At 36.1% G+C, this 22,707-nt stretch overlaps 4 protein-coding genes across 7 annotated transcripts; 2 read left to right on the forward strand and 2 right to left on the reverse strand.

The window, feature by feature from the left end:
* Positions 1-1,403: 1,403 nt before the first annotated feature.
* LOC129246243 (uncharacterized) lies at positions 1,404-5,630 on the reverse strand. The gene is made up of 6 exons (XM_054884894.1): positions 4,861-5,630; positions 4,700-4,804; positions 4,547-4,636; positions 3,997-4,492; positions 3,868-3,909; positions 1,404-3,315 (listed from the first exon to the last, which is right to left on the reverse strand). The coding sequence occupies exons 1-6, from the start codon at positions 5,502-5,504 to the stop codon at positions 1,618-1,620; spliced, it is 3,075 nt and encodes a 1,024-aa protein (XP_054740869.1). The 5' UTR covers positions 5,505-5,630; the 3' UTR covers positions 1,404-1,617.
* A 232-nt stretch (positions 5,631-5,862) lies between these two features.
* LOC129246245 (endophilin-B1) lies at positions 5,863-11,179 on the forward strand. 4 transcript variants are annotated; one of them, XM_054884896.1, is made up of 7 exons: positions 5,867-6,167; positions 6,456-6,889; positions 6,961-7,024; positions 7,647-7,682; positions 7,771-7,961; positions 9,598-9,877; positions 9,964-11,179. In XM_054884896.1, exons 1-7 carry the CDS (start codon positions 6,090-6,092, stop codon positions 10,096-10,098), a joined length of 1,218 nt encoding a protein of 405 aa, XP_054740871.1. In that variant the 5' UTR covers positions 5,867-6,089; the 3' UTR covers positions 10,099-11,179. The 4 variants fall into 4 exon arrangements, with proteins under 4 accessions (XP_054740873.1, XP_054740876.1, XP_054740871.1 ...); XM_054884898.1 differs by lacking the exons at positions 9,598-9,877; positions 9,964-11,179 and adding an exon at positions 8,217-9,409 and having other exon boundaries at positions 5,863-6,167; XM_054884897.1 differs by lacking the exon at positions 7,647-7,682 and having other exon boundaries at positions 5,869-6,167.
* Positions 11,180-12,715: 1,536 nt separating this feature from the next.
* LOC129246244 (protein MTO1 homolog, mitochondrial) lies at positions 12,716-15,613 on the reverse strand. Its single transcript, XM_054884895.1, has one exon. The coding sequence runs from the start codon at positions 15,443-15,445 to the stop codon at positions 13,406-13,408; it is 2,040 nt and encodes a 679-aa protein (XP_054740870.1). The 5' UTR covers positions 15,446-15,613; the 3' UTR covers positions 12,716-13,405.
* A 1,947-nt stretch (positions 15,614-17,560) lies between these two features.
* LOC129245102 (guanylate kinase-associated protein mars) lies at positions 17,561-21,647 on the forward strand. The gene is made up of 5 exons (XM_054883086.1): positions 17,561-18,220; positions 18,288-19,554; positions 19,706-20,313; positions 20,385-21,249; positions 21,393-21,647. The coding sequence occupies exons 1-5, from the start codon at positions 17,621-17,623 to the stop codon at positions 21,479-21,481; spliced, it is 3,429 nt and encodes a 1,142-aa protein (XP_054739061.1). The 5' UTR covers positions 17,561-17,620; the 3' UTR covers positions 21,482-21,647.
* Positions 21,648-22,707: the final 1,060 nt, after the last annotated feature.

Consider the following 22,707-nt stretch of genomic DNA (forward strand, 5'->3'; position numbering starts at 1 on the left):
AAGGGCACAGTTGGCTGTACTGCTGAGTTGCCATTTTTGTTGGTACAGTGTTGTTCTGTGTGTCAGCCATTTAATTTAAATATGCGCATTTTTAAATGACGCGTGGCGTTTTAAAAAGTCAATACTTATGCTTAAGTGTAGCCAGTAACCGTTAAAATTTCATTACGAAAAACTTAGTTGTAAATGCTACTACAGATTCCTAACAAAAGTATATTCTTCATGATTTTTTATTTTATTTATATACTTACTAGATAAGACATGTGTATGAAGAAATGTTTATCGAAAGCTTAATTTTTGGCATAATCGGTTACTACTTACGATCACACATACATTTGTACATACATTTATGAACTATTGAAATGAAATAATTCTAGAAATTCTTACAAAAAGTTATCTCATTTTACCACACCTTTTAATTTCGAAGTTAATTAATTTATTGAAAATTAATATATTATGAAATTTTTTTTTTAATTATTTTAAAAGTTATAGGAAATGGTCTTCGCTTGATACCATATCTTTTAAATCTAAACTTTATTTGAAATCACATAAGCCTTATATTTTATAGTTTCACAGCTTTTCACGGTATAATGCTAATACTGAAGACCAGGGCGTTGAGTGCCTAAAAAGTATGGAAAAAATGTCAAACAAAAACCAGGGAAGAAGGTCGAGCCAGGAGACTCACATCCCTCTGGCTGACACTAAACGCTACTCCCAGCACGAGCACAACAAAGCAAATATCTGAAGGATCCTATAAAAGCATACGAACTAGCGTGGGTTCACCCTGGAGAGAATAATAAAGTGGTGGCGATCATGGGCCGCTACTCTGCTCTCAGCGAATGTGTGACGTCGTACTGGTGCAATTTATTCGTGTTTTGCTTGTGTAATTTCTTTTTGCATTCTCCCATCTTTCTCATGCAACTGCACCAATATGACGTCATGCACTCTCTGATGGGCGCAATCTTGTTTCTATCACTCTTGGAGTCGATCGTTACGTCATAGCAAATTGCGCCGCTGTGGAAATCACTTGATTTCCCTACTACCCGATATAAAGCGACGAATCAATACCAACAATCAGATTCAACTTGGGCTTTGAGACGTCTGTCTCGAATTCTCGCCGTTTGAAAGATTACCGTGGAAACATTAGCCTCTTACCCTTCATAGCCAAATTAGACCTTGCGGGCAAACAATTAACAACTAACTACATCCATTATTTATCGTATACCAAAAATCTGGCTTTCTTAAATCTTAATTAGTCAGATGACAAAGTGTTCTCACTGCGGTTCCTCTCCTAAGAAAAGGTTTAGGGGTCCTTTAAGGATAAAGCAAATCTCAAACACTTTTAAGAAATTCTGCGGGAGTGACAGCCCTCGGCCAGAGTAATCATTAAGTAAAAGTACTATGTATATATGTAAATAAAATATATTTCAGCAGCCGTCAATGTATTTGAGAAAAGTTATTTATAAGTACGAGTAATAAAATTCCCACTTTACATCAAATTTACATTTAAATATTTCTCTTTTCCCCTGAAAGTATGTGTATATAAAAGTACATATATACATACATATGTATTTATTATATAAAATTCGTTTTTATATAACATTCATTAGGAAATCACTATTAAAAATTTAGGACGGAGCTACCGTTTAAAATAAACTCATAATCGATAGCTCCATAGTCTTCAATTTTGAGCTCAGACGCTGTCTCTGCTTTTTCCGGTGATTGTCCATATACACCTATAGATTTATCTTCAGCATCGATTAAAGTTGGTGGTAAGTTGCTTGGAGATTGTAGAATAAAATTATTGCTTATAGCAATTTCACCAATAAACTTTTCAAAAGACATTGATGTTGCATTTTTCCCATTTTTAATATCATTTTCAACAAGGTTACTATCGCCCGTTGAATTTTCCTCGTCTGTAGTTGTACAAGCCCTCGAGCTTAGATCGACGGAAGTACGCTGATCGATAGGATTGTCGAATTTTGTATTAAAATTTTCAATAATTGAATTAACAGCAGTCGTTGTTTCAGCTTCAGTATTAAGAACTTTGTCGGGGACAGCTTTCTTAGTATTTTTTTTAGAACTTTTGGACAATTTCTGGTTCCCCGTTACTCGCTTGTGATAACCAGGTACCGAGCAGCCGTGAACTTTTTTAACATGTGAATATAAAGAGTCATATTGGTAATAGCTTTTATCACAATTCGGGCATAAAAGTCGACGTTTTTGCGTAACAGGATCTATCACATACGTATACTTCCTTGTGGATAGGCGAGGCCCTGTTCCTTTACCCTTTCGGCTACCACCCTTGCAACTGCCTCGACGGCGTTTTGTTAATTCCTCAATGCTACCGATTAGCGGTCGATGCATTGTGCGTAAATGTTTCGAAAATATGCAACTCTTATTGTAATAACGATTACAGATTTTACAAAATCCACGACCCAAATGCACATACTGGACATGTTCCTTAAAAATTTTTTGGTGTGTGAACATTTTGCCACACCATTCACAAACATAATTTTTAATACCTCGATGACCATTCATATGCTGTTGAAAATGATACGCAAAGTAAAATTTTTTCGGGCATAACTCGCATTGAAAAGCAGGCTCTTGATGGCGTTTCCGATGTGCCGCTCGGAGAGCTACAGTTTTAAACAGATTCCCGCAATCTTCGCAAACATAAGGGCAATCACCTTTAGGATGGATTTCCAAATGCCTTTTGAAATCAGACCAGATTTTAAAGGTTTCATTACATTCGGCACAAGTTAAATCTGGTTCAGGTGCGGGTAGAATTTTCGGTGGAACATACCTACGAACCACCGGCGGTACCACATGCTTTCGTAAATGATTTCGCAACTTATGTACGTAATCGAAACGTTTATCACACTTATTGCACCCATATGGCAATTGACCAATGTTATGCTTTCGATATTTGTGCAGTTGCAAGCCAATTAAATCAAAGCAAAAACGATCGCAGAGATCACAGAGAACTTTTTGTAGTTTACTTGTATTTCCGGATGGCAGGTATTCTGCGCATTTGTTATAGTATTCAATAAATTTGTGCTGAAAGAATTTATCACCGCTTTCTTCCTTCGATACGGTCATACCGATAAACCAAGCTTTAATATTTTCCAAATTTCTACGTAAACGTCCTCTTTTCAGATTAAGTCCCCATTTGTCTGTCATTATATCCATCAAATCTAGTAGTTCATTATCATAACTTAGCGAGGCATTACTACGACTATACCATAAACTGCGGAAGCCTTTTAAATGATCCAAGAAATCCAACACAATATCACGTGAAGTTTTATCAAAACTTATCTGTAAAAAAATAAAAAATTTAACAACAACCACTAATTTACGACAACTACGATACGGTGGAACGAATGAGAGCCCCGTGTAAATGATTCTCACCACCCTTCCGTTCCGTAGTATCGTAGATTTTATCGTAAGACTTTTTGTGCTCACACTCACCAACGTAAACCTACGCCCCTACGCCCGTACGACGGTATCATCTGACACGAAGAAACAACGATTTCGATACTACAGAACGGAAAAGTGGTGAGAATTTATTTACATGGGGCGCTCATTATTTTCATCGTATCAGCTGATACGGGCGTACATTTACGTTGGTGAGTGTGAGCACCGTAATGTGAGATAGAAAATGTTATTTTACTTTTTTCTGACTTTAGTCTTTTTTCAGACTTCAGAAAACATTTTTAGTTACATTAGAAAAATCCTCTATAGATTGTGCTAAGGCAACTATTCTCCTGTCTTTAATAATATATATCATTATAGACTAACGCAAAACATGTGTGGAACATAATGTAAGACAATTCAGTTCTAATCTAGAACGTTTTTTTTTTTATTTACCTCATCTACCGCTTTGGCATTCTTCATGAGTTTCATGGTACTCTGTGTGTAGAAGAAAATAAATTTATTTATAAATACACATTTTAAATTACAGTTATGTATGTAGAAATTGTCAATTTTTGTACTCACATTCAGGCAGTTTTGACTGTAATTGTGATCTACATTGGGATCATATTTTTCAACACTCATGTAATATTTTTCTGCATCACTCCCGGTATCTGATTCATCACCAATGTCGAAGTCTTCCGGTAAAAGTTCTCTAAAAGATTCGTCATGCGTTTTGAGTACGGCAAGTTTTGGCTGTTGCTCTTGTGATTGTAGCAAAAGATTTCGCTCATTGTCGATTAAATTGATGAAAAGATTTATTGGTGGCAGATCTTCCTGAATTACACCATCACTAGAATCTGAATCATTGATGCCGTTTATTTCACTTGTAATCGACTTGGCTTTGTTTTCAGCAAAAGCTTTTTCCAAGCCCCCATGAGTTTCAATAACATGATCTGAAAATTCAGACCAAAACGATATCGGATATTCTGCATCACAATAAAAGCAACGAAGATTAAAATATTTGTCAGGCCCATATTTCGATACATTTACGAAGCCACAATTTATTCGATCTTCAGTTCTGTAAAAAGTAAAATAACGGGTTTTTCTTAGTTTTTGATTTGTTGGAACTTACGCTTCATCAGTTTGAACACCGTTTGAGGCGTATTCAATTTCCTCCGTTTCTGTTGCAACGGAGTGAGTTTTGTGTATTTGTAACACATATCTGTGAATTAAATAAAATAAAGTATAAAACCAACAATCGTACGTTAGTGCTTTAAATAATCACTCAAAAGTTTCCTCTTCTAGCGCTGTGACTTCATCGTCAGAATCAGCTACAGAAATAACTTGGTTTCTGGAAATTTCCTCGCTATCGAATAAAGCTTCATTAATACTGAAAAAAAAATTAACAATTAATATTCGAGACTTTGATGACATAAGAAGACTAACAATTCAATATATTGAAATTTAGAATGATTGTGCATTGGCTTCACACTTCTTTCAGATGGTAAATTTGCTTGATCCTTAGTCAGTAGATTGGATATTTTTAAAGGTAACAGAGATTGATGTGCTGATGGATTTGCTTGTATATTTAATTGTTTTGGAATTGGCTGTTGTGTCGACTGTTTCGCAGGCTCATTGGAATGGTTTAAAAGTTGGTTTTGTGTAATATCTTTTGCCGACTTATTTGGTTGTGAGTTGGATTTCTTTACAAGTGCTTTATTTCCAGGTTGTATCGGTTTACCCAACAGTTTTATTTGTTTTGATTGTGAAAATTGCGGCGTACGTACTGCCTGACGTGGTGTAGGGATTAGGCTAACTGCATTTAATTTTTTCGTGTTCTGGTTTTGCGTGATATCCAGCGGCGGAACCTGCCCCATCGCTGGTGGAGGCGCTAATGCTGTCAACGTACGTAACTTTGTGTTTGCTGTTGACTTAGGTGTTTTCAAAAAGAAGTCTTTACCCAAGGGAGATAATATATACTGCTCTCTTGGTTGTTTAATATTTGGATTATAAAAAGCTGAAGGATCGATTATAATAACACCGGAAGGCGCACCTTCGATTTTAGCTTTTTTCGTTGAAAGTTGCTCCATGTTTTTTCTCACTACATGCGTTTCACATTACTAGCATTGTAATAAGAAACTAAGCCAGCTATTTTAAAAGTTATAAAAATACAATTGAAACAAGAAACCTACCGCCAGAAACAATAAGCTTGACATAAATTCTCAGCTGTTCAATGGCGATAATCAAAATATTTAAAGTTGGGTTTATATCGATATATTTGGAGTAATCGGAAAATTATTCAAAAAAGAAATACACTTTAATTGTTTCATTTTGTTCTAAGCATTTACATAAATAATTTATATAACAAAAACATGATTAAATTGTTGAATCATTTAACATAACGAACCTATTTTTGTATACGTCTATTCGTAAAATACGTTTTCGAGTATTGTACAAAGCAATTACAATTGCATCCCTGTGTTTTCTTTTTTCTATCTCTTTCGGCACATAATCAAAATCTTGTTTTCTTATTGGAAACGATTGGATATTTTTGCACTATTAGAAAAATTTATCGAACAGAACGGAAATAAAAAAATAGTGAAAAATACTTAAAAATCATTGAAAAAATATTGTATTAACGTTTCAATTCAACGGGGCATTCATATATAGTAGAAATGAATATAAATTTGCCAAATTTCAATGTGAAAAATCTAGTAAAGGAGGCGGGGAGTACACTGTCTAGAGTGGTGCAGGTAATATGTGTAAATATGCCTGCAGGCATGAAAGAGATATTATGTCAGTGGGTGGTGGGTGCAAACCATATATTTATTATGACACCATTGGATTAGGCTATTGTTTCCCCGAATAGTCGATTGATGAGGTGACCAAAGTATAAAGGAATTAATGAATTGTTTTAAGCTAATAGGATCTAAATGACATTGCGCTTCTCATTTATACTATCTTTTATGTTATCTTTTGAGCAAGATTTTCTCACAAACATCGATTGGTAACATAACATTTTCATACATGTTTGCAACTAGCTGACGGAGGAAAAGCTCGGCACAACCGAACGCACGGAATACGACAATGAGTTCCAAAATCTAGCTGAACGTGCCGATATAACAAAAGCATGGACAGAAAAAATAGTACGTGACACTGAAACAGTGTTGATTCCCAATCCACAGAATCGCATTGAAGACTTCATTTTTGAAAAAATTGAAAAAACCAAGCCGCAACGCCTGAGCAACTTAGAACACTTGGCGTTGGATATGATTGAGGCTGGTGGAGATTTTGGACAAGATTTACCATACGGCCAGGCTTTAATAAAAGTAGGACAAGCTGAACAAAAACTAGGCCAGTGCGAACGTGATTTCATTGCTTCCTCCGGCATATGCTTCACTCAGCCTTTGCGTAAATTCTTAGACGGCGAAATGAAAACTATTACGAAGGAGCGTGGCATATTAGAAACAAAGCGGTAAGTATAAATATCTGTGCCAGCATTTGTATCATATTGGGTTATTAATTATGTAATTCTAATTATCGAAGTCTTGACCTGGACGCATGCAAAAATCGCGTGAAGAAAGCCAGAAGTATGTTAGGACAACAGACGGTAAGAAATCGCGATAAATATTTTCAAACATACGTATGCATTCAGGGTTTAAATTTTTTGTAAACTAGGTATTTTTTTTTTTTTGTGAATATTAATAAAAACTATTTATTTATTTATTATATATGTAAGAGTAATAGTTATAAATAACCAATACACTAAAATTTAACAAGAACTCTGGCTACTAAATTAATAAAAATATTTTTGTAAATATTAATGAAATGCGACGCCAAAATACGGACAGTTTTTTATTCGAATCTAACAGATTTTTTTAAATAGTAAACCTATAGCAGGAGCAACTTAGAACCATTCCCATGATGGTTGGAGCAAACTAGGTTCATATGAGGCCAAAAAATTGTCCTTCAGCAGCATTCCAAATAAATTTAGAGGCATAATTTAAGTTGTCAGAATAACAACAGTAATGAAAATCATACAAGGAGATACTTAGATCAGCAAAAAACATTCAAAATCCTATGACATTATGCTTTAATGAGCAAATACAATTATTAAGTATTCATTTTTTAATTTCATACTGTTTTTAAAGAGTTATTACGTATGATTATTATTATAAGAATCTTAATGCTAATTTAATGTATTTAATGCTGCATAAATATGGAATTATTAGAAAGATGGTGTCTCCCCGGAGGCAGTTCTTGAGCAGGTATTTAATATATACTATATGTAGCCGCAAAATACTGTTTTCTACAAATTGATTTATTCTTTAAATTGAGTAAATGAACTTTTCACAGGCTGAGAGAGAACTACGTGTCGCACAAGCAGAATTCGATCGTCAAGCAGAGATAACCAAAGTATTGCTTGAAGGGATCAGCACATCGCAGGCATCACATTTACGCCATTTGCATGCATTCGTTGAAACGCAGGTTCGCTACTACAAGCACTGTATAGACACAATGAATAATTTGCAGCGCGATTTGGCCAAGTAAGTCGCACCAATTAACATTATTACATGCAAATTTGTTCAATGATTTAAAATGGTATTTTTTATGACTAGTATTTTGCGCACTTTCAAACTTTGAATGCCCGAATCGAATATAATTTTCGTTAGCACCTATATAAATTATACTTGTATTTACACATGCAGTTTGTTTTATTTTAAAAATTCCAATACATGCAATAGCAATACATTAATTTAAAACTTGCTAAAAATGAGTGAATCACATCAATTGGTTTGCAGACTGCGACCCGCAAAGCCACGCCTCCGCATAAACAGTGAAGATGTGGATGGGCCTCCCAATACGATTAACCACTCAATCGTCCATCCATTAGCGAAATCAAACGATTTCAATACACACGATTTCAATGAATTTGATGATAATGAAGATTTAGATAATTTCCATACAATCGATATAAATAACGATGAAGTAAACGTTGACGAGAATCACGAAAATACCAGTAGCACCCTCAGGAATCAATCAAATAATACCAACCCATTCGCAACTACAGATATTTTGGAGCAATACGATATAGAATTCGACACTAGCGCTATTACATCGGTTTAGGATAAAATATTAATTATTGTGTGTTTATACGAATAGCAAGGTTGTATTTATTACATAGAAATGTCAAAAGCCATAGCTTTTATAAATAACAAGAACAACTTTACATGAGTAAAGAGACGCGAATAAAATTGAAATTTTATTAAACTAATTTTGAAATCGTGTAAAACCAGGTAAATTTATAATTAATCTAAAGAAAGTGTAAGGTGGTAAAATGCTTGATTCGTTTCTGCTCTTTTTGAACTTATAAAAAAATTCTTCTAAGCATAATTAAAAGTTAATAGAATACCAAGTTTATATACACACACACTTTCTTATATAATACAAATTTACATATAAACGAACGGTTAATATAAGAATCAAAATTAAATGAAATATTAAAAATCTATTTATATTGCTTGCGCCAAGTAAATGCATTCTAATTATTATTCCGTGTAATATTTCTTGAAGTTAAGGAAGCCTTTTTTTAATACCTCTGATAGGTGTATGCAATGAAAAGAAGACATTAAAGGTTTCATGGTACGACCGAAGTATACATATATACGTGTAGGACAATGAAGATAATTTGACAATTGCTAGCAAAAAATAAATAAAACTTTAAAGTTGAAATTTTCATAATTTGTCATAAGTAACCTAAAATATGTAACAAATCGTGTTGATGTAGTAAATAGTATTCTCAGGCATAAATATGTATAATAACGATCTAATACTAGTCACTCAATTAAAATATTATATGAATACTTGTTAAATTGTTGGGAACTGTAATTTCGCTACCTAGCACATTGGTTTTAAGAAATATTTAAACACGAAATGGTTTTAAATTAATTAATAAAATCTGTATTGGTTATCGTTATAAAATGAAGTCATGAAGTGTATAAATAGATAATATAAATAAAATTGTTGCAAATTTCTTCAAATCAAATGTGCATATCACTAAATTGAAATATATAAAGAATATGGATTTCATCTTATTACAATTGAAATATTTTAATTTTTTCGCAAATTTCGTAAACTTTTTATACATCCTATCTTCATATATTCACGTATTATTTTGATTAGTTTGGGAGGCCCGACCCCATATGCTCCGATTGATATATACAATGATGATGATGGTAGTGGCAATCATAGCGCCTCTAGTGGCATTGGGCTCAATGCTGGTGGCGGCGGCGGCGGTAGCGGCGCTGGCATTGGTGCTGGTTCTGGCGTAGGCGCTGGAAGTGGCGGCAGAAGACGCAACCCAGGCGATCCAATACTCAACGCTGATCAAATGAGACGCGCACGGGTATTATGCGCCTACGACGCTAAAGATCATACTGAATTGAATCTGAATGCCAATGAGGTAAACTGTTATTTGCAAATTGATATTTTGAGCTTTTGATACAATTGTATAAGTATTTCAATATGTTTCTTACTCTTGATTGGTAGGTAATTTTTGTTACGGAATGCTCACCAGTAAATCCCGATTACATGTATGGAAAGCAGGGTTTATTAAAAGGATTGGTGCCACGCGCATTTCTTGAAATGCTCGAAGATGAAGAGAATGACACCAATAATTTCTAAACAAAACAAAACAATAAAAAAACATTTATTTATGCAAAACTTTAAACAAAAACATTTAAATTCAGAATTAATAACTCGTTGCATAAGTTTAAAAAAGCAAGGTTATAGAAAATCAACAAATACTCAAAAAAATTATTTAATTTCTAACGAAAAACGTATAAAAAATTACCGTAACTACAGAGAAAATATTTAGCGGTATAGAAGATAAATATTATAGAACCAACCAGCATTACGGAAATGATCTACACATACAGTACAATAATGACTATGAATAAAAACGCATACTAAAATATTCAACAAATTAAAACGATTAATAAGGAATTCAATATAAATGTGTGCAATATTGAGTTACGAGTAAACGTGACGTTAAAAAATAGCAGTAGGCAATTTTTGAAGTAGTATTGCTTATGTACGGTACGATTACTATGTACATTGGATGTGAACGCAAATGCAAATCATAAAAATATAAAAGGCTTTGCCTCCTGATAAATAATAAGCCGCATGATAATCACTTCTAGCTATATTCATGTTTGAAAATGTAATTACATGTGCTATTTGTTGTAATAAGTATAAACCTTTCAAATTTTAAAAGTCTTGCAATGCGACCTCAAAATTGGCGGTGATATATTTTGAGGAAACAATTTTCGAAAATAATCAACTTATTAACTTAATTTTTATTCTTATTATTTATGAATAATTTGTAAAATAGTAAGTCTTCCAGCATCTCATTTAAATTTGTTAGCATCATATGCAGTATTTTCTTTATTATTCATAATGAATACATTTTGTAAGTGAAAACCATTATAAGATTTTTATCCAAAAAGCGGCATTTTCCAAATAATGCAGCACCATAAAAAATATAGAGTCCAACCTTTTGTCGTTAATCGATGCAAAGTATTGATGTATAATATTTAAGACTAATCGTAAAATAAATGAAAAAATAAAATATAGAAAGAGATTCATATTTACAAAAAGACTCAGCACACTTAAACGTATTTTAAAAAGACCACAGAATAATTGAATTAGCAAAAAAGACAAAAGCATGAGATATGAGCATACATAAGAAACTTATGTATTATTGGGTGTTCCTCCAATTTGTGATGTGCGTCTTGAAAAAACGTCCACCAATTAAAAGACACGCCCTCTCTGCGTATGTCAAGACTTAAAATTGTACAATTTAAATAAATCTGAGCATATAATTTGTCAACAATACATTCCAATACTATATTCAATCAAATTATTAATTGTATGCAATTAGTTTATTTTCACTTTTTTATAAAATTTTTAATATTATAATTTAATATATTTTATGTTATTATCTTGTTTTATAATTATAGTTTCTCCAACGCTTAGCTAAATGCACTAATTAGGATACATATTTATACCTATAAAGTACTTAAAAATACGTTTCCAATCAAGCTCGCTCAACCCTATTCTGGTGTTACTTTGTTGCAGAAACAAAAAATATGCATTTTATTTCATCGTTTATTATTCTATGTATGAACTTGTATTAATTACTGAAAAGTTATTGTACGATAACAAGTGAAATTTCCATACATGAGCGATTAAGGAGCAATTATTGCGAGTCAATTAAAGGCAGTGCACAATGTCCATTGCTATGAAAACTGACACCTTTGTTTTGCTATATTCAAGAGGTCAGTTCAATATTATATACAAATACATACTAATATATAAAAAATATTACATATATGTTGCCATAATATATCAATTTAAAGCAAAAATATAGATACGTACCCACATGTAATAGATTTTAAGCACTTTTCACTACTTTATCTCCTAAATGGAAAATTATATAAATTAATGAGTGTTCCAACGCAAAGAGTTGAAATACACAAGCCAAGTTTTTTAAAACTTTTGAATCTCCTTCACATACCTGAAAATTATAATTATTCAATCTATTAAAATATGTACAAAAAGACAATGAAAATGTAGGTAAAAAAATACTTGAACAATTACAACGAAATCCAATGAGCAGGTGCCCCCAAACATCAGAGAATTTATATTTTTATCAAAATAACCATTAAGCCCGAAAATTCTATGTATTTAAGCTAAGATTATAGCTGTGCACGACTTTTCTTCAAATGCTTAAAAATTACTTCTTTTTTTATTAATTGATGTTAATAATATGCGAAAGGGTAATAATATTTACAATTTGACAGTGTAAAAATCTAAAACTTTCTGCACCTGTTTTCTATACCCGCACTTACAGTTCCAAAACATTATTGCTTCATATCCATATGTAACTTTTGCCAAGAAGATCAAATAAACCATCATTTTTCATTAGTTTCCTTTGTCTGTGCTTGTATCAAATAAACCATCGTTTTTCATTATTTCACTTCGTCTGTGGTTGTATCAAATACACCATCTTTTTTCATAACTTTCCTTTGTGGCATAGTTTTTGATTGAGTCATTTGCCAAGCCCAAGTACAACTGCAATGCAATATAAAACCACAAACCACATCCCAAAAGAAAAACAAAAAGAAAAACATATATTCTTGCTCACCTTAATTTATTAAATACTCTAATTTTTAATTAACAAACAAAAATGTTACAAAAAAAAATTTAAATATATTAAATAAAAAGTATTTTTGTATAGCAACTATAATTCGAAAAGAGGATAAATGTTATACAAGAAAGTTAAATTTTCATATACATATTTACACCAAGAACGAATGTGTGCCTCGTGCATGTGGCAATAATTTATTTTTAGCGATTCGTTGTTATGTAGTTGTTTTGTCATGTACAATAGCAGGATATAAGTAGCGAATACAATTGTGTAGAATTTATGCAATATGCTTCAATGCAAATGTACATCCAATTATGTACATTATTAGCGATTACCTACTTATGCATAGATGTATGAATTAATATGCACGAGTTATAAAAATAGTAGATTTTAGCAAAACATATACATACATACATTCTTATATTTTTATTAACTTTTCGTATACGTTCAATCAGTCCAGTTACGATTTTTGTATACATGCATCGTTGCTGAATATGTAAACTAAATTGGTTTGATTAAAACTTACTTCATTCCTAAAATATTTATTGCATAATAATATTAAAAATAATAAAGTACCCGTATATGTCACTAAACGGTAAAATAATTTGTTTTCTTCTAACTTAACCAAAATATACGGCTTGAATTTTCCATGTTGCACTCAACTTTCGCTAAGGCAATCGTTCAGTTAGTTGAACTTTACTCAACCATAACTATATTACTTTGCCAACGTTATACATTGACTGATTTGTTTTAAATTCCTTTCTTCCAATGACCGTTGTTTCACGCATGCACCGCTTGCTCCAATCCTTGTCCACGTTTCACATATTTGAGTAGCCGCACAATGGTTGCTGGTGTTACACCTTGTATACGACTAGCTGCTGCTATAGTCTGTGGTTGTATCAACGCCAATTTTTGTCGCTCTTCATTTGATAGGCTCAATGTTTTGGCGAAGTAGTCGATGCCAGCGGGTATTGCCAGCCCTTCATCGCGGCGCACATCCTCTACATCCCGTAGCTGCTCGGCCACAAAATGTGCATACAATGCCTCAATTTTAAGGCGCCCGAAAATGGCGGTTTCACTGCGTAACCAACCGAGTTCGTCAGGTTGCAATTCTATCAATTGTGTTAGTGTTATGTTGTCTGCTGGTATACCAAGCATGTCAAATGCACTTTTTTTGACGGATGCTTTCGCTTCACGTACTCCAAGCGCACGTCGCCAATAGTTTGTATGATGTTGCAATGATTTCAGTTGGTCAATGGCTTGCTGTAATTTTTGTTCAGTGATTTTGAAGCGCTTGTAGCGGCTTTCGGCTACTACACCAAAATTGTAGCCTTTCTCTGTCAGTCGCATATCGGCATTATCTGGTCGTAGTGAAAGACGAAACTCCGCACGACTGGTAAACATGCGATATGGTTCATTAGTACCCAATGTTGTTAAGTCATCGATGAGTACACCAATGTAACCTTCAGTTCGGCTTATCGTCAGCTGGCATGGGTTTTCAGTGGAGGAACCAGTTGTCCGATTTTGTATTGCTTTTTTAGCAGCATTCGCACCCGCAATTATACCTTGCGCTGCTGCCTCTTCATAACCGGTAGTGCCGTTGATTTGTCCTGCAAAGAAGAGGTTTTCCACACGTTTTGTTTCCAGTGTGGCAAATAGTTCACGAGGATCAATAAAATCATACTCTACACCATATCCAGGTTGAACAACTTTAGCTTGCTCCAAACCATGAATGTTATGTACCAGCTCTACCTGTTGTTCGTATGGCAAAGTGCATGACAGCCCTTGAGGGTAGATAAGTTCGCTTTCAAAACCCTCTGGCTCGAGCCAGATTTGATGCACTTTTTCACCGAAACGCAAAACTTTCGACTCAATGGACGGACAGTAACGCGGACCGGTAACTTCCTCAGTAACATGTCGATTCACGTGCAAATTCTGACGCACAATATTATTTACAGCTAAAGTAGTGTGCGTTAGATAACAAGGCAGTTGCTTGTCTGCTTCGATCCATACCCGCTCATTCATGAATGAGAAAGGAGCTGGGGGATTGTCCCCCGAATGATGCGTTAGTCGATTATAATCGATACTGTTTTTAGCAATGCGAGGTGGCGTGCCTGTTTTAAGGCGTCCCATGCGAAATCCATGTTTCTCCAGCGATTGACCCAATGCCATAGCCGGTTCATCACCTATTCTTCCTGCAGGACGCACTTCAAGTCCTATATTTATATTAGCTCGTAAAAACGTTCCCGTAGTTAGAATAACGGTGCGGCTTTGCACTATTTCACCACTTTTTAATACAACTCCACAACAACGTTGCGCTCTTCCTTCCGCATGCCCTTCTATGAACAAATCATCTACAGCTGCGCAACGTATTTCCAGGTTATTCATATTAAATAATTCCTTTTGTACAGCTTGCTTATACAGTATTCGATCGATTTGGGCGCGAGGTCCCCACACAGCCGGTCCACGTCTACGATTTAACACTTTATATTGCACTCCAGAAACATCGCAGCAACGAGAACATAATCCATCCAACGCATCGACTTCACGCATTAAATGTCCTTTACCGATTCCTCCAAATGACGGGTTACAAGACATTTCTCCAATTGTTTCAAGCTTGTGTGTAATAAGCAGCGTATTCGCATGCATTCTCGCCGATGCCGCGCATGCTTCCGTACCAGCATGACCACCGCCAATTACGATACAGTCGTAAACGTTTTCAGTATCATTGGTTGATGATAAAGTCGACTTATATCTGTGAATAAGAAGCAATTTTTTCACAGCGTTTTGGTTCCGAAAACTCCGTAACATTTTGACCATAGATAATATTTCGACTGCCAATATAATATTTTTATATATAGGAAAGAAAAAGCCAGTCTTCGCATATCAGCTGATTTTTGTTTATGTTTAAAGTAGGATACAGACGGCGAACATGCTCACTGTCGTTTGCCCCAGACGGCGAACGGTTCATATATGATTTTGTGTTGATGGTGTAAATACGAATAGTAAACACATGGATGTTTCGATTGCAATGTTTGTTATTTATGCCTGTTTAAAAATAAAAAGGTAAAGAGAGCAAAAACAATAATGGGTAAATGAATGGCTAATAGAAGAAGAAGAAAGATACAATGTTAAGCTATTAAATCATCCTGAATTATCGGATTCGGAAGAAATTATAACTTATAACTACATTCGCGAATTGTTATCACATGCAATAATTAAAAAAATGATTATTGCGAGACGCGATTACGCCAAACGAGAAGCTATCCGCTACGTTTCCTTGCCGCAGGACAAATTCTTGACAGATATTTCATCTCAGTGCTTCGGCGCAATAGTAGTAGAAAAAGTATTTCTGCACTAAAGCCATTTGCTTCTATCCCCTGCTCAACACAAGATGAGGTAGTTATGCTTGTTTTCAATTCAATGTGCGCGCACTACACCACAAACGATGAACATGTGTGCGAGCTGCTTGCTGATAATTTAGTACCAAAGGTAGGCTTTGCCCAGAACAGTTACTTTATTTTCGCGATTATGGCAAATCTGACGTCAGTTCCCCTTCCAATACAAAACAAACAAAAGGTTGGCTGTTTCCCAAAACTGTCGTTATTGCAATTATTCAAAGAGTTAGAAAAATTAAGAAGAATCCAGGATATTATTGCATCCACATCGTCTACAATGATCGATTAATCGGAAAATCGGAAAATTATAAAATTAAAATTTTTATATTAGTATGTGAATAGTATGTGCCCAACTAAAAAGTCTGAAATGTGCGCTTGTAGAGGAATACCTTGCTGATTAAGCAGTCGGCTGATATTTGCCAGACTTCTTAGTTTGATCGCAATTGGGCTACACATCCAATTATTTCAGATTTAGAGTTAGATTTATTGAAGGTTTGCACTTCAATCCCATGGTATTTTGTGTCGTCTACTCATCGCAGTACCTCACCAAGTCCCAGGTTCCTTATTAAACTGATAGAGCTCGGTTGGGCCAACTATTTACATTCTCATGGCAACCGGTTCCACGTTACCGGAATGACTCGGGTTTGTCCCAACCAAAGGCTGCCACCTTATTAAACTAGCCTTGTCTAGTTCATCATACCTTACACTCGTCTTTCGTCCCTGAAACAGATGTATGCAACAAGATTGCTCCATATACTTTATCTTAGGGCAGGCATTGAGCGCAACCCGAGACCCAAAGTATACTTCTGCTGCTTATGCTGAAAACGACTTCACCCTAACTCAACATCGATTAGATGCAATCAGTCCATCTTAAGACCTGCTTAGACCTTAAGACGCACAGGAAGTGGTCCACGCGGTATGTGACCAAATTTTGCTTTTGTCATCTTGCGTCCTCAGCCCATACGGATACCAACTCTACAAATATGTTGGCGCATCCAACCAGCACCACAAACTAAACCTCCCTCTCTATACACCTGACCTAACGTTTAAAGTCCACCACGCAGTATCGTCTTATCGATGAGGGTATACAAGGAATACCTGCCCCATCAGATGATGCCGACCTTGAAATATTCAACATATTTATACTCCCTCTCACCTGCTGCCCAACTGGATATCACCCTAAAATGGTGCGCTCATCAGAGGTGAAAACCGTTCTCGATCGATGATCTTTAGCACTCAAGGCTACCAAACGATCATAGGGGACAGGTTTCGGCAGAGACAATAGACGATTCGACATTCTGCATAGTGAATTACTAATTCGTTTAAATGTAATCTTCCTGAGAACATTAAAAACAAAAATATTAATATTTCGTCTCCATAAAGAGTATCTATAAAGAAAAGACTCCCATTGTATGTGTCTTCAATAATAATATTATAACCATCTGGCAACGCGAAAATTTCCTCAAAGGGAAATTTCGGTTTAATTTGAGTAGAAATACCCAAAGCGTTCGAAATAGTTTCACTTTACATTTACCAATTGATCTGTGTGCACAAATATTATTTTTATAAAAGAGAAAAGTCTACATAAAAACTAAAAATGAACCGTTACAGTATTCTATATAAAGAAAACTCGTCTATGTTGAGTTCGGTTGAGCATAATCGTACAAACCGTGAATTACAGAATGCGAACCGAGCTGAGAAGCGCAGGCAAATTTTCGCAAGTGGCCGTAATCTCAATGTCAGCCCGACACCTAAAAAGTCAATCGAATCGAAGGAACAAAAAGTCCACTTGGAAAACGAAAATTTGCAAAAAATCGAAAATAAAGAGAATATGGGGGATGTAGGAAACAACACAAAATGTTGTGAAGTAAAAAGTGCGGATCAAAGCGTTTGTAATAAGTCTCGAATTGCATTGGCGGTATCGGGGAAAGTCAATCCTAAAAAGGCAACGCGACAAGAAATGTATTTATTAAGATTTATTGAATGGAAGGAAGCTCAAAAACAAAAAGAAAAGAAGAGAGAGCACAAGAAGCCACCATTTGTTCCTAGTGGAGGGATTAGCGGTAGTGGATTTGGTAGTTCAAAAGCATCAGTAGTATCAAATAAAGTTAAAAGCAAAGAAGTTGCTTCATTTGTGCCAAAAGATTATCATAATTTCAAGCCGCCAGCAGGGTTAAAAAATCCCCTGGTAAAAATGGTAAAAAAAAACCTTTTTAATTAAACATCCATAAAATGATAAATATTGAATTTATTCCTTATTACAGACTCCCGCGATGAAAGATGTGCTCGGAAAGGACCGGCAATCATTTTATACTGTTGTTCCCACACCGCCAAGGGATAAAAAGGATAATACAACAAAAGTAGACATAAAAAAAACACCTGCACTTAACAAAACTCCGGCTGTGTCTAAATTGGCGGGCGTTACTTCGGTAGTGATGCCAGCCGCATCTGCAATGAAATCAACAAAAACGGCTACAACCTCAAGGTTAGCTAATACCAATAGTACAAAAGCTGTGAAAGCGACAGCAGTACCACCAAGTACAGGGAAAGTTTCGACTGCAGTTATAGAGCCTAGTAAAAAAGCCCTTAGTCGCGCACTAGCATATCCTCTTTGTGCAAAAACTCCAGCATCACAAAAACAAAAAGCAATTTCAAATGTAGATATTAAGTTAACTTCAAAAGAACCTTTAAAAAAAAATCCATCTGCCAACAACAAAAATGGTGAAAATGCCAAACAATTTAAAAATCGTTTAGATAGTGCATTAGCATTTGCACGTCCTCATCCACCAAAAGTTACAAGAACAATATCACGAAAACAGCTGACCCGACCTAAAGGTATTGGAACAAGCACAGCCGCAAACATACCTAAACCTAGAACAACTGGTGGAAGCACCGGTGCTGTAGGAAAAGCACATCTGCTGCAAAATAAACAAACTGCAGTTGGTGCGACCGAACGTTCAAAAGCAGAATGTAATGTCAAACTTGCTACAAGCCTAAAGGCAAAGAAGGCACAAATTTCAACATTAAATCGCCCTAACGCACCTAATAAAATTGCCATTAAAAGTAAGGCCACACTTGGCGGGGCGCGCATCAGTGCGGCTTTCGCAATTGCTGAAACACCAACTGATTTGTTAAACATCAATCCATTTGAGCCAAATGCTGCATCAACGCGTGTAAAATCGCCTTTGCCACACACTTCTAAAAAACCTAATATCAGTTTCGTTAATTCTAAAACCGCCAATGACAAAAATAATGTGGTATCTCGCCAAAATATCCGAGCACATAGTTCATCTTCGGCGAAGCGTACACTGATACAGCAGCAAAAAAAACCGGATGGAACTAAACAAACAAGTAAATTCAACTTCGTACGTTATTCTGGTGGTTTGTCGGAATTCGATATGAGCAGCGAAATTGAAGAAGATGGCGTAAATAATGAAGAGATAGAAAAAATAATGGACGATGGCAAATCCACTAGCCAAACTGAAGAAAATACAGTTTTGGAAGCGCAGCTCAAAGACTCGGTTGATCAAGGTATGCAACTTGAAACTAAATTCAAATTGAATTGCGGTATAGGTGTTTCACTTTTTCGTCTATTTCTCTTGATATACATTTAAACTTAAATCAAATCTCGAGTTTATATCGTTATTAAATAATTGTACCAATTACACTATTATTATCACAGATAATTTGACTTTGCTTCCCGAAAGTGAAACAAATCAGGAGTTGGCTCAGGTAAAGACTCCTCCTTCGGCCGAAACGGAACGTCCGATAAATTATATTGGCTCGTTTGTAGCAGTTTCGCGTGGCAAAGTAAGCGCTCGTAAAGAGCGCGAAAAACGCGATAGTGTTTACATACCGAGCGCCAATGAAAACGGAACCTTACCAGCTGCAGCAACAACAACACCTATTAAAAATGCAGAAGCTGCACCCCAAACTACAATTGCTACGCCTGTTAGTCTTGAGTCCAGGCGAATACTTGAAGCGGTACGCTACTTTCGACAACAACTCAGCAACGAAATCGAGCGCTTACATGCATTATGCAACCAATGGGAGGAATATCAAAACCAAAACACACTACTTCTGCGGCAAACTGGCGGGGATGACATGATTAATGTGACTGTCGGTCAAACGAAATTGCTAACAAGCAAAAAGTTTCAACAGTTCAAGGGACTAATAGATCGCTGCGAATGCCGAGCTAGAGGAACGGCAGCGGCCGATGATGGAAGCGAAAATACGAAACCAATTACAGACGTAGACTTAGAAGGATTTTGGTCCATGCTCAACTTACAGGTAAGATTCAACAACATTTGAAAATGTTCGATTAATTTTAATATCAGCTTAATCGTACTATATTTTGTTAGGTGGACAACATTGAGAAACGGTTTTCAAATTTAACACGTTGGAAATCCAATAATTGGTGCGATCCGGATGAAATGCAACAACCAAAACCAGTCAAGTCGAAATCTAAGCCAAATTTAAACAAAGTTAAAAAGGCCAAACCACCTGCGAAAATGGCCAAAGCAAGTAGTGGGTTGCAAGCAATGTTGCGCAACATGCACGCTAAGATGCGTAAAAACAAGGAAACTGAAGTCGTTGGTAATGGAGAAACAGCCGTTGCTAAGGTGCTAACGCCAACGCGTCTACGTCAACGACGTTCACACAGTGGCACTCCAAGAAATGGGGATGTTGGTGCTGAACAGCGACGTATCTCAGTGGTGGTACGTGATCGAAAATCTCTCTCAGCTGCTGCAACCATTATAAGTTTGCCGGCTAATAGCTCACCTGCATTTGCTGTAGGAGCACAAAGGCGTCACTCACGCATAAATGCAGAATCGCCAAAGTCAGTTAAGACATGCAGCGATGAGTTGCACCGAAGCCTCAGTAACATGGAGAAGGCATTTAGCGGCTGTAACGATTTGTTGCGCAGCACACTCTCTGGAAATGCGCTTAAATCACAACGTCGTAGCGGTACACCGAATTTCATCGAACTGCCCATCGAAAAGGAAGCTGCAGCAAAGGTACAAACTCCCGCACGAACGCCGCCATCTGTAACAACTTTGAACGTTGGACGTAAGTCAATATTGAAAACACCTGGCACTACAAAGGGTAAACCGAAGAATGTGATTTTCAACGAGAAGTTGCGTGTTAAAAAATTCCATTTTACATGTGAGGATTATGACGAGTTGAGCGATGATGAGAAGCAGCGCATGCAAACTAGTACTGAAGGTGAATCAAAAACTAGCTTTATTGAATAAAGATTTGAAAGATTTTTTGTATTCACCTGATTTTTATTTCTATTTCTTTTATTTAATAATATATAAAATATTGACTTAACTCAAGTTACGTTTTCTATAACAATCTTTTTTTAGAGCCACTTGCAGATCAACGCACTTATTCATTACGTACGCGTAAAGTTGTTCTCCGACCATCATGTGAAATTGAAATACCCCAAGCTTAAAACGTTTATAATTAATATCTTATTTATTAATTGACTGTTCATTAGATAGCTGTTTAACTTCATTTGTTTTTATTTGTAGTGCATCATTTATCTGATGTTTACAATATATTTTATGTAATTCTTTAAATAAATTTGCCACTTGGACTGTATCCACCTATAGAAGTAATTATTTCTTTTAATCAACAGGATTTATTAACAAGCTTTTCTAACTTTGCATAACTAAACTAAATGCATATATATGTACATATATTGGTTTGCATTTTACGCCAATGTTAAGGTTATCTCTCAATCTGCGGTTTGGGTATTATTTAGCCGACTCTTGTAATCGAACATAACCACGACAAGGTCCTCAAGTCGCTTGCCGGCAGCACTTGGGGCAAAGACAAAGAAATGTTGCTGTCGACTTTCAAAGCAATAGGCCGACCGGTTCTGAACTATGCCGCGCCTGTCTGGTCGCCTGGAACCAGTGATACGCAGTGGACGAAGCTTCAGACCTGCCAGAATACTGCCATCAGGACCGCGACAGGATGTCTTCTGATGTCCCCTATCAACCACCTACACGACGAGGCGCACATGCTCCCGGTTAAGGAGCATAACAAAATGCTCGGCAAGCAGTTTCTGCTTGGGTGTCACCGTAGGCCTCACCCATGCAGACACCTGCTCGAGCCCGAGCCACCTCCCAGGCACATCAGGAGACACTTCCTCAATTACGTGGACGAGATCCAGGACAAAACGGACAGACCTCTCCAGGATCAGACGGTATACAGACAGGCTATTAACGACATTCATCGGGAGACACTCACCACCTTCCTAAGCTCCCGACCCCCGAATGCCGTTATCGGAGTCCAACCACCACCTATCGCAGACGAAGAGCTCCAGCTTCCCCGAGAGTCCCGCGTAATTTTGGCACAACTCCGTTCTGGATATTGTAGCAGGTTAAACTCCTACCTATCCAGAATCGACCCCGACATACTAAACATATGTCCTGCATGTGAAGGTACCCCGCACGACACTAACCACCTCTTCACATGCCCCATCAAACCCACTCATCTAACACCTCCCTCCCTCTGGACCCAACCCGTCGAAACTGCCAGTTTCCTGGGCCTACCGTTAGATGAGCTAGACGAAGACGACCGGTAACTTACACTACACTGACAGGGCATAGATACTGCTACAACAACAACAACGACAGTCGGTTCTACGTTACCGAAACGACCCGGATTTAT

Source organism: Anastrepha obliqua, chromosome 4 (assembly GCF_027943255.1).
Source record: "Anastrepha obliqua isolate idAnaObli1 chromosome 4, idAnaObli1_1.0, whole genome shotgun sequence".
Taxonomy (NCBI): Eukaryota; Metazoa; Arthropoda; class Insecta; order Diptera; family Tephritidae; genus Anastrepha; species Anastrepha obliqua.

Excerpts from the sequence above, each read along its gene's own strand:
- LOC129246243 (XM_054884894.1), bottom strand. The coding sequence starts at position 5,504 with ATGGAGCAACTTTCAACGAAAAAAGCTAAAATCGAAGGTGCGCCTTCC. Across the intron at positions 4,805-4,860 it reads AAATTTCAATATATTGAATT|TATTAATGAAGCTTTATTCG; the intron begins GTTAGTCTTCTT and ends TTTTTTTTTCAG. Across the intron at positions 4,493-4,546 it reads GGTGTTCAAACTGATGAAGC|AACTGAAGATCGAATAAATT; the intron begins GTAAGTTCCAAC and ends TACTTTTTACAG.
- LOC129246245 (XM_054884896.1), top strand. The coding sequence starts at position 6,090 with ATGAATATAAATTTGCCAAATTTCAATGTGAAAAATCTAGTAAAGGAG. Across the intron at positions 7,025-7,646 it reads GTATGTTAGGACAACAGACG|AAAGATGGTGTCTCCCCGGA; the intron begins GTAAGAAATCGC and ends TGGAATTATTAG. Across the intron at positions 7,962-9,597 it reads TTGCAGCGCGATTTGGCCAA|TTTGGGAGGCCCGACCCCAT; the intron begins GTAAGTCGCACC and ends TATTTTGATTAG.
- LOC129246244 (XM_054884895.1), bottom strand. The coding sequence starts at position 15,445 with ATGGTCAAAATGTTACGGAGTTTTCGGAACCAAAACGCTGTGAAAAAA.
- LOC129245102 (XM_054883086.1), top strand. The coding sequence starts at position 17,621 with ATGAACCGTTACAGTATTCTATATAAAGAAAACTCGTCTATGTTGAGT. Across the intron at positions 18,221-18,287 it reads AAAATCCCCTGGTAAAAATG|ACTCCCGCGATGAAAGATGT; the intron begins GTAAAAAAAAAC and ends TCCTTATTACAG. Across the intron at positions 21,250-21,392 it reads CATGCAAACTAGTACTGAAG|AGCCACTTGCAGATCAACGC; the intron begins GTGAATCAAAAA and ends ATCTTTTTTTAG.